Source organism: Gymnoscopelus braueri (assembly GCF_963280865.1).
Source record: "Gymnoscopelus braueri genome assembly, chromosome: 14".
NCBI lineage: Eukaryota > Metazoa > Chordata > Actinopteri > Myctophiformes > Myctophidae > Gymnoscopelus > Gymnoscopelus braueri.
This window is the reverse complement of record NC_137619.1, coordinates 28,302,074-28,313,182: the sequence shown is the minus strand read 5'-3', so window position 1 is coordinate 28,313,182 and position 11,109 is coordinate 28,302,074. Positions and strand designations below refer to the sequence as shown.

Below are 11,109 nucleotides of genomic sequence, written 5' to 3'. Positions count from 1 at the left end.
ATGTACAAGTAACTTTACAGAAGAACAAGCCCAAAGTCGCTTCCAGTACAGCTCCAGACCAGGTCTCACACAGACTTCATGTAATTATGAAACAAAAAGGCTGGTAAACGAGGTGACACACAGACAGACATGTCCAGTGACAAGGCAGGAATCAAACCTCCTCACGACCTCACCTCAGATTTTCCTTTGCACAAGAACAACACTATATCTTCACTATCTAATCAGGAACATCATTGTTGTGGCTGAAAATAGGCTAATTTGTTCTTTGTTGCACGCTCCTTTCAATTAATGTCACTTGATTTATTGAGCAACACTGTATAAATTAGCCTGGGGTGAAAATCATTTTGAACAAAAGGAACAAAGCGCATGCTTGTTCTTGCCAGTTTGTAAACAAGTAGATAAAAACGTCACTTTAGAAGCTGCTGTCCACGTTTGACCGTGGAGTTTCTCATTGACAGGCCTGGAGGTAATTTATTTCAGTAAAAGCTTGTGATGTGAATTCACTGCTCTGGTCATTTTTGGATCCATTGTGGGTTATGCATGTTATATTTTTAGAACAAGGTTTGTCTGTATATGTTGGTTGTGTCCCCACAACCAACATAGCAGCTCAATGGTAACATCAACTCAGATATTGTCGGTAAATGAACAGTCTTAATCTAAATTCAGGCACAATGAGAATTACATTAAAAATGTTTTAATATATTACAAAAAAAGGCTGTTTTGGCTAAACCATCAATTCAGCTGCTGATATACAGTGTATTAAAGTTTACTGCTCATACACACATTGCCCTATGTAATGCATGAGCCCACAAGCTGATAAGTGTCCTACATCACTACCTTTTAGCTTTAATGTCTTACCACGTGCTGTTTTACATTTCTGACAAATAAAGTCTTGGATTGTAGCTTTAAACCAACTTAATGTGGTGTAAAAAAAAAACTACAGTGGTGGGAATAGCATATTATACATATATCTGCAGTGGTTGTGTTGTATGTGGATACAGCATCTTATTTAGATAGGTTAGGATCTAGTATGTTACAGGGTATAGGAAGGAAAAGAAAGACTCTGGAAGACAGCATGCCGCCCAGGACCGCTGGCACATACCAGCCAGAGTCAGGACAGCATGGCACACGTCAACCTTGGCATGCCCTCCCCATAGTCCCCATGGTGCACAACATGAGACCAGCCCATGACCCAGTGAGGGGTGAGGCCTTCGTCTGACAGCCCCCCACCCGTATGACCTTTACCCTGCTTGACCTCCTGGAGGGGCCAATCACCTTCTGGCCAAACAGCCCTGCAGGAGATACAGAACCACACATGGAGCTGCACAAAACAGGCAGAAAATGACACAAATGGATATGGACATACTCATAAATGTACACATGGGGAGAGAGCAATAGAAATGGTAAATGGTGCATTTACCATTGGTCGTCTGTCTAACGGGAAAAAAGGTACTACCTCCTTTTTTGGCATCCTGAAAGGTGAATTTTCAGGGCTGTTTTAAATGAGCCCAGCGAACTGCATTTTTTGAGGGATACTAGTGAATGCATGTCTTCCGGTGAAAGTTCTCAATGCTGGGCAATGGGTGCCTATATATATATATATATATATATATATATATATATATATATATATATATATATATATATATATATATCTCAAGAGTGCACAAATGTAACCAAATGGTCCATTTCGTATACATTTGCACACATTTTTGGGGTTATTCTGGGCTCTCAGAGTTAAATGAAGACTGAGGATTTTACATTGCATAACCATTTGCTTGACATGCCTTTTGAGAGAAGGCCTTGACCTCACCATTTGTTTTCTGACCTCATATCACTGCACAGTTTTATTCACAAGGCTTTGAGGTCATGAAATCAGATTCCTGTTACGCCCTTTCCTGTTCCTGACAGATTGAGTGCTGCGGTCTGTCAGGCACATTATTCATTTGATTTCAGCTGTTGCATGAAATGCCTTTGATTGCTCTTCTCCACCTTGTTTTGTCTAAAATACCAGTCCCTGTGTGCTATGCCATTATGGTCTCTCTCAACTTTAATGAGAATGTTTGAATAGATGTCTCATCCATTTGACCTTCAATACACTTCATTTCATGTCATTGTATCTGGTCTTACATGACTCCCTCTCTTCTCCTTCTCTGAGGGACGTCACGTCTGACTCAATTATTGCAGGACAATGACCTCTCCAAGACCAACTCCAGCACCTCAACAGTCCAGACAGTCCCACTTGGAGCTTTGGCTCCCTCTCGCTTCACCATAGGCATAATAGAATATATCTTCATGATTACATACTGAACAAATGTATAACCGTATCTGGAGGTCAGTAGCGTGGATCACAATTTTGAATTCAAGTAAAGATTTTTTCCAATAACATTAAAATGCCAGCATGTCCAATGATTTTGCAGGGTTATATCAGTAGAAACTAGAAAAAGTGCTCCTCTGAGCACAGGTCTCCGCCAGGTCAGGTACGTTATTGTGGCCTCCTGGTGGCGCTATAATAGGCCAATGTGAAAAGGGTGGCATTTATTCTTAGGTCTTTCACGGCAATTAGACACTGCATTCATGATTTGAGGCATTTTGTTCCAAAAATGTGTTTTGCTAAATTAGACCTGCTGGTGGCGCTATAACAGGCCAATGTGAAAAGGGTGGCATTTCTTCCTCGGCCTAGTGGGAATGTGCGTGTGAAAATTCACGGAAATCGCAAGCTGCGTGCATAGTTTGAGGCTTTTTGTTCAAACGGACCAATCCTGCAAACTTTGGAAGCCAACCATAGGCAATGAGGATGGAATATGGGAAATCGGACAGATTTGTGTTGATCACATGACTATAGAGATACTGTGTACCGATTTGCATGACGTTTGGATAAAATCTGTCGGAGTAATGTTAAAAAAAAAGGGTTTTGCACAAATCGGCCTCCTGGTGGCGCTATAACAGGCTCATGTGAAAAAATTGGGGCAGAGGTTCTGAATTGGCATCCAGGGAGTGTGTGCACAGTTTCGGAGCGACCGGGCCAACGAGATTAGCTGTTCACACACAGACAGGACGGACGGACGGACAGGGGCGAAAACATACTCTCTCGCCATGCCTTTCGGCCTGGCGGAGACAATAAAAGTACTATTTAATTGTGTGTAGTTGAATAGTGTAGTTATGCAAAAAGTAGAATACAAAACTGGTTGATAGCTCTGTGCAATGTTGTCATTACTATAATTTTCAATTTGGTTACCTATGTTTGCTGATAAGGAAAAATGATGTAAAACATACCATTATTTCATATATTTTCTCTAATATACTTTATTATATTTTCTCTTCATGTGAGAAAATATAGATTTTCACGACAGCGAGCGAGACGTCATCAGACAGCGACAACACAACAGCGACGTACCACTTTACGGCAAAACAAACCAGGCACGTTCCTGATGCTCCATGTTTTGTGATGTACGCAGAACAACTTGGCTGAAGAAATACATGTTACATACATCGTGCTAAATCGCTATTACAAACTACTATCGGCGCCGTCGTGGTGGGTTTAAAGGTACATCTAACGCTTGTTTATGTACACAGATACAAGACAGCTAGTCTCATCTAAGACTAACGGAGCTCAGCTCATAGCGTGTATGTGGTGGAAGAACTATTCAGATTATTTACTTACACTACAGTAGCCAGTGGTGGAAAAAGTACTACAAATTTTTACTTGAGTAAAAGTATTAATACTGCAATGTAGAAATACTCTGTTAAGTCTGGAATTCTAAATTTACTTGAGTAAAAGTACAAAAGTATTGGTAATCAAAATGTACTTAAAGTACCAAAAATAGAAAGTACTCATTCTACAGAATATCACATTTCACAACTTTTAAAATGTATAAAAATCTATTGAAAATAGCAGATCTACAAGCTCACAATGTGTCGCATAGCGACGCATTGTGAGCTTGTAGATCGGCTATTTTCAAATGGCTGAAATGTATAAAGGGCTGAAGTGGTTATCTGCAAAGTAACTAAAGTATTAGAAGTAGAGCAAAAGTACTGAAAATTGGAAATACTCCAGTAAAGTAAAAACACCTCAAAATTGTACTTAAGAACAGTACTTGAGTAAATGTACTTTGTAAATGTACTTACTTTACACCATTGACAGTAGCAATACCACAATGTCCAAATACTCTGTTACAAGTAGAAGTCCTGAGTAAAAGTTCTAAAGCATTGGCATCACAATGTACTTACAATACCAGACGTAAAACTTATCATGCCAAATGGGATTGTGAAATGGTTCATTCTGAATGGCCCATTTCACAATGGTATAGATTGTAATTAGAATGTTAACATGTTCATCACTTAAAGTAATGTTGGGGTGGGGCTGATTTTAATTACTGCATGTGCTGCTGGGTAGCTTAACCTATTATAATACATCATAAATGTATCAATTAAAGTATGTTTTTTTAATAATCATTTGAATCTACAAAGTACTAACTAGTACCTAAAGTTGTCAAATAATTGTAATGCATATTTGTATTTTAAAGTGCAATATTTGCCTCTGAGTTGTAGTGGACTATAAGTATAAAGTATGGAAATACTTAAGTAAAGTAAAGTTCCTTAGTTACTTTTCGCCACTGGTCACAGCATTCTTTCTTATATTCTTTGTTTAGGTTGGTCTTAAACTTGAAGCTTCACATCTGCTACCCCGTTCTGCTCTAACGTCGTGCCTGACTGGGCCCATTTCTACCACCATGAATCCAATACGCAGACAGGGAATCCCTCTATCTGTGAGGCGTCTTTTAACAGACATTGCCCCAAAAGGCGATTACCTCTGCAGTGAATGGGATGAAACCGAACCCCAAAGTGTGACCACAGATGGAATTGTGCTGCCCTCCAGAGGAACCGCCGACCAGGAGGAATTCCTCACACCGGCCCAGACACCAGACGATGGAAAGGACCACAGACAGACCCTGGTCTGTGGACTGTGCCAGTCTAAAGCCTCCTGTTATACCTGTCCTCGGTGTAATGTGCCTTACTGTGGCTTGGCGTGTTATCGGAGTCCGGATCATTCTGTTTGCTCCGAGGAGTTCTACAAGGAATCGGTTGTACAGGAACTGAAAGACATGGGGCAGACGGAGGCTGAGGGCAGGAGGAAGATGCAGGATGTCCTTCTGGGTCTCAGGCGAAAGGCAGACAGCCTGGAGGGAGGGATGGAAAGTATTTTAAGAGAGGCGGGCTTTGACTCAGATAGCGATGAGGAGGGGGATGGAGAAGTGAAAAAGAGAGCCCAGATTTTGGAGCTTCTATCCCGGCTAGCTGAGCTTCAACAGTCTGGGGAAGGGAGTGCAACAGAGGTGGAGGGTATTTTGAGAAAACTTAAAGAGCTTGATGGAGAGGAGGGTGGAGACGGGGAGCTGCTGGCTACCACCGGTGAGGGAGAGGGAGACGCTGATGCATTTGAAGGTGGGGAAGAGGAGACAGACTTGGCTGATAGACTCTCAGGGCTAGATCTCGATATGCTTTCGGAGGAGTCACTCTGGGGACTCCTGAACGGTAAGGAGAAAGAGGGGTTTGTGAACCTGCTCAAAGGTGGGGCTCTGGGTGGGCTGGTTCCCCTCTGGAGGCCGTGGTGGGAAGTGCATGACGAGGGAGCTGAGGCACTGGTGAAGGTCCTGGAGGCGGAAGAGGAGAGACAACTGGAGGCAGAGGCAGGAGAAGGGGGAAGCGCTAGCCTTGTTAACACTCTTACTGGTAAACAAGTTAAGATACCGCCAGAAATGGCTCATAATCAGGCTGATTCGGGCAAAAGGTTGAGAGAGACCAAAGGACAAAACAAACAGGACGTGAACAAGGTCATGGCAACAAATTCAGTCTCGCCCAGTGTCCCTCCAATTTCCGTTAAAATTCCAAAGTTGAGTTCCTTGACAGCCAGTCCATCTCCTCTCTTATGCTACGGTTTGGTCAATGCACTCTTTGGCTACGCCTTCACCCTGCACCTTTACAACGGTGACATTGACTCACTGACTTTGGAGTTCTGTGACATGGTTCTGGCCGTGTCTGAAGCCTTGAGCTCAAGTAGGGTGTTCAGCTTCCTTCAAGAGGCCCTAGAGTGCGGAGAGGCAGCCGTCTTGACTGGCGGTTACTTTGACAAGGAGGACCCTGACGCACCAGCCAGGGCAGTGGAAGCAGTAGCTCACATCATGACCGGTAGGAGCAAGACAGACTCTGTTGGATACTGCTTATCAGCCCTGAGTCAGCTCCGCTCAGCTCTTTCCAGGGCCAGAGCAGCTTTGCCTAAAGGAGCTGAGGAAAGAGAAAAGAGACAGCAGCTCTTCCTGGCAGGGAAAAAGTGTGAATTCTTTCAGGCCTGGGTGTCTGACAACGCCTGTGAATTACGTAGACTGGCCATTGGGTTGTGGAACGAGCACAGTAAATGGAGCAGTAAGAGGATTACGTTGGAGAAAGAGAAGAGATCAGTCGAGGAGAGCTGGAAGAAAGGAAAGAGGATGGGGAATAGTGTGTTGATAGAAGAATTGAGACAATAAAGTAATATTGTAATAAAAGAAAATGGTAATATATTTTTTGTGATTTCTCAATGCAACACATGAATCAAAAAGGCATTTCTGTGTCAGATTGTTAAACACAGCATGTTTATATATATGTATTTTTATTTAACAGTTAATATTGTAATAAAAGAAAAATTGGAAGATATTTTTTGTGATTTCTCAATGCAACACATGAATACAAAAATACATATATATATATATGTGTGTGTGTGTGTGTGTGTGTGTGTGTGTGTGTGTGTGCGTGCGCACATTCACAGAGATGAACAGCAGAATAGGCACAGCAACATTTAACCTATAAACTAGCTCATACACTTGACAGGATGCAGGATAGGTGGGCACTAAGGACGTACATTTTTTTTTGTCCAAAATGTTAAAGAATAAAATATTTGAAAAAATGGTCTTAAGTAATGTTAAATGTACATGATATGAACATGCATGGTACATCAATATCAGACATAATTTTATCCTTCAACGTCTTGTTTATGCCTCAAAAATACTGGATATACAGGATTTGTAGCAATTGTAGAAATATTAGACTTTAATTGTTGAATGTTTAAGCATGTTCTAACCATGTATACTTTACTTTAAAAAAAAAATCCAAGTATTTAATTGTTTTACATTTTGGAAAAAATAGCAAATTTATCACCGTGGTGCCCACTCGTCCTTGGTGCCCACCTATCCTGTTACTCATCAAGCACAGTGGTCTCGTCATGTAGTCTTTGAGCGAGTGGTCACGTGGTACGGATGCCCTTCCATAGTGCTGCTGCGACGAAATCAAACATGGCGGCGCTCTTGAGATCAGCCCGGCTCCTCAAATTCTCTCCTTCGGGGCTGCTTCAGATCACCGGCACCAAGCGGAATGGACCGCCGCTCAGCCGGCTGTACGGCGGGGCCGTCGGCGGCAGAACCACCGGGCCGTGCAGCAGACAGGTCGCCTCCGGTGTGGAACATGCGCCCAGGTATTCACACAGGACAGCCCTGCTAGCTGTGGTCCATGCTGCGTGGATCACATAACATTCAGGGGATGTCATTGAGGGTCAATGAATGACAGTTAACCGTTCAGCACGTGCTGTGCAGACAACAATAAGATTATTTATTAATGAAGTGTGTCGTGAAGAGATGTATATTCATTGTGTCATTCAAACGTGTATATAAATAACAAATATGGCCTCCCCTTTTTTTACATAAGGCAACTTGGTCAGGGTTGTGTAACCTAGACTTGTTTTTTTTTAATTCAAAGCCATGAAACAATTAATGGCTTTTTATTTCTTATAAAACGTACCACTATTTTACTTTTTAACAGCATGGGTAACTGTCACTCATGTGATGTGTATAACGTTAGCCCTGTGTGTACAATAATCTCTGCCTCTAGGTTAGCCAGCCACTAGCAAACAGGCCTAAGCTCTCCATGCAGCTAGTCTGTCTACTGATCCCATGGCTCATGTTTTAATGACTTGGCTACAGTTTATTCTGGCTGGCACCCAGGAGCAATATAGTGACTTGTATATGGTCAAGGTCACGGCTCTTGGTAAATAAGCAAGAAGGTCATTTAGGGACAGTGATGCTTGTCGTCATTCAGTGGTTGTGGGTGCAATATACTACAGGACATCATTTTGTACTGCTCAGTGCTCAGGTGGACACTTTGTGTGTATTAACTGATAAAACTTTTATTGTTGATGTAATGTAATTTATTCTACCTCTGTCATTTCTGGCATTACATTATCTCTTACATCCGTGGGCAGCCATAGCTGAGTGGGTACTAGACTAGAGGTCCACGATTTGCCAGCAGTCTGCCCAGTGTAGACGTTTAACCCCTAATTTCTCCCAGAGCACTGCATTAATGGCATCCACTGCTCCTAAAAGTTAGACTGGGTAAATGCAGAGGACACATTTCACGTAACTTGCGAATGTACAGTGACGAAAAAATAACCAAAAGGAGCGTCGTTGGGACTAAATAATAATTGTTGTTATTACATCCCTCATGGCTTTCTCTTCCTCCTCTTTCCCTGAATCCACCGCCTCTCCATCATGCCTTATGCTGTCAGGCAAGTGTGGCCCTGTGCGTCAGGGACCATGCGAGGCTACGCTGTGGCTACAGAGCAGAGGGACGACGCCAGCCTGGGCGTGCGTTCCAAGCAGGCACAGACATTCGATTGGGCCCTGGCCAAGTTGGACAGCTCTGTGAGGAGGACGGGACGCATCACCAAGACCCAGTTGCTCCGCATCTTCCACGACATTTGCAGGACAGGTAGGTCAGGCAACAGGACCGGAGGGACAGTAGGGAGACAGACACCCGGGACGCTACTGTTTAGTGGAAAGTTATCTTTTAAAGGCTGGGCAGGACAGAGTGCAGAACGTTGTTTACCATTATTTCTTTAAAAAGCTGAGAGGACAGAAGAGGTGCAATCTGTCAAGATTAAGTTCTAGGCCAAGAGGAATATGTATGGCCTCTTGGCTGGGAAAATGTCCCATATTTATGCCTTTTAAGACAGGGGTTTTCAACTGATTTTGACCCAGGGACCACCATCCTGACTAATATCAACCTGGGGACCACCACTATTTTGCGTGGTGGGTCCATCATAGACCCACCCCACTTTTTCCCCCGATATCCGATATTCCGATATTGTCCAACTCCTAATTTCCGATACCGATATCAACCGATACCGATATATGCGGGCTTTTTCACCTAAAGTCAACTAATTGTCAGGAACATCACATATCTAATCAAATAAAATGGCTATAATATCAACATAATATCTAAAAAAATACAGTGGTTTTGTTTGTTTTCAATGAAGTGAGTCCTGTGACTCAATGGTGAATTCAATCTTTATTTCAGACCTAGGAAGATCCATATCACAAGAATACAACACCACACAATAAAAAAAAAAAATGCTAATAGCCCACATTGTTCAGTTTCTGACATACAGACATGTGCGCCAATGGTTCCACAGTCTAGAGGTGAACCTGACAGAACTGCATGTGGGGTCCGTGCTTGAGTCCCAGTCCCGCTAATCTTAGATTAGACGTTGGCCTATTTGACAGTGCAGAAGCATAATTGCTTTTATGCCTATAACATTAACGAGCGTCAACGAGTGTCAGCTGGACACAGACAAACACACCTGCCCTATGCAGTGCTCTAATTTGACTGGGGTCTGTCTCTTTTCTCAGCAAAAGCCCTTGAATGTGATGGAATATGATTAAGGATTACTATGATTATGGAAAGCCCACATTTCATATCACACACACCATACAGTGAGAACTCCTGAAACTTATTAAAAGCCAAAAAAATTATAATGATAATAATTATTATTTTTTAATTCTGAATGCATGGCCACTTTGGCCAGGGACCACCTGCAATGCCTCCCCTGCTTTAAGACATCATTTTAATTAAACTTAAAATACCCATGTTGCCTGAGCATCAACTAACCCAAAAACAGTATCAGGCAGGATCCCTGATGTAACTGTACAGAAACACATTTATTCTACAGTGAAAAAGGCAGTTGTCTTGGACAGGTGCAACAAAAAATAATAATTCAGGATGTCGTTTGATTTCTCTTGTTTACTTATTTAAATTAATTCAAATTCTTCCAAACTTATATTTCTCTCTCCCCATCCTTCCTCCCCTTATTTCTTTCGTTCCTCATATCTATATTCTTTCTTCCTATCTTTTTTATCTTCCTGTCTGTCTTGGTATAGGCTATCCTAGTGGTAACCAGGCTCTCCTGCTGTTGCGTAGCTGTGGCTCTCTGCTGCCAGAGATGCCCTTGGCTGAGCGCACAGAGCTCGCACACCGCATCTGGGACAAGCTACAGGAGTTGGGTATGAGAACACACCATAGGACGTTTGGGTGACAAAAAAACCCATCCGCGCATCTCTAACACCCACCCTTCTTTAATCGTCCTGTTATTTACATTGCTGTGTCACATTATGGTAGACCTGGGGAAGGTGTTCATGTTAAACTGTTATAGTGAAATAAATCAGTCGCTCTCCAATATTCTGAGTTAATTTGAATGCACTGCATCACAATGTAATGAAGGAACTATTTTGCTCAGGGATCACTTGGGCATAAAGTACAGAAAATCATATTTTCATCTACATGGAGACTATTTTAGGCAGTCGGCCCCTCGCCATGGCTTGGTTTCCTATTGTTATTACCACACAGTAAATTTTGTAGTGTTAATTTAACTCCCTAATAGTGTTGAAATTAAACAAATAGATGGAATTCCGAAGAGTACAGTTTTCCTGGTTCCGTTATCACTGAGGATGTTACGGTGTACTGTATTAGCATTTTCCCATCTCTTTGTCTAGGTGCATCATATGATGCCAGCCACTACAACGCCTTGCTGAAGGTTTACCTGCAGAATGAGTTCAAGTTCTCCCCCACTGAGTTCCTGGCCAAGATGGAAGCTGCTAATGTTACACCCAACAGAGTATGTATTGCAGGCTACTCACGGCTTTCTTTTGAATACTTTTTTTTGTTTTGTTTTGTTCATTTAATATGAAAGTCTACAGTGAACTGAAAAACATTTTTCTTGAGAGTCCTGGTGCAGAGAAAAACACA

General features: G+C 42.3%; 2 protein-coding genes across 3 annotated transcripts in view; both read left to right on the top strand.

Moving 5' to 3' along the window:
• Positions 1–3,418: 3,418 nt before the first annotated feature.
• znhit2 (zinc finger, HIT-type containing 2) lies at positions 3,419–6,623 on the top strand. Of its 2 annotated transcripts, none has more exons than XM_080450504.1 (2): positions 3,419–3,547; positions 4,653–6,623. In XM_080450504.1, exon 2 carries the CDS (start codon positions 4,734–4,736, stop codon positions 6,525–6,527), a length of 1,794 nt encoding a protein of 597 aa, XP_080306630.1. In that variant the 5' UTR covers positions 3,419–3,547; positions 4,653–4,733; the 3' UTR covers positions 6,528–6,623. The 2 variants fall into 2 exon arrangements, with proteins under 2 accessions (XP_080306630.1, XP_080306631.1); XM_080450505.1 differs by having other exon boundaries at positions 3,421–3,535.
• Positions 6,624–7,292: 669 nt separating this feature from the next.
• lrpprc (leucine-rich pentatricopeptide repeat containing) overlaps positions 7,293–11,109 on the top strand; it is a gene marked incomplete at its 5' end in the record, with an annotated part of 69,466 nt that continues 65,649 nt past the window's right edge. The window contains 4 exons of the mRNA XM_080450418.1: positions 7,293–7,507; positions 8,594–8,796; positions 10,245–10,367; positions 10,857–10,978. Of these exons, the coding sequence (XP_080306544.1) occupies positions 7,293–7,507; positions 8,594–8,796; positions 10,245–10,367; positions 10,857–10,978 (663 nt within the window). The remainder of the gene's footprint in view (positions 7,508–8,593; positions 8,797–10,244; positions 10,368–10,856; positions 10,979–11,109) is intronic.

Bases quoted from the DNA above. Each gene is read 5' to 3' on its own strand.
- znhit2 (XM_080450504.1), top strand. From the start codon at position 4,734: ATGAATCCAATACGCAGACAGGGAATCCCTCTATCTGTGAGGCGTCTT.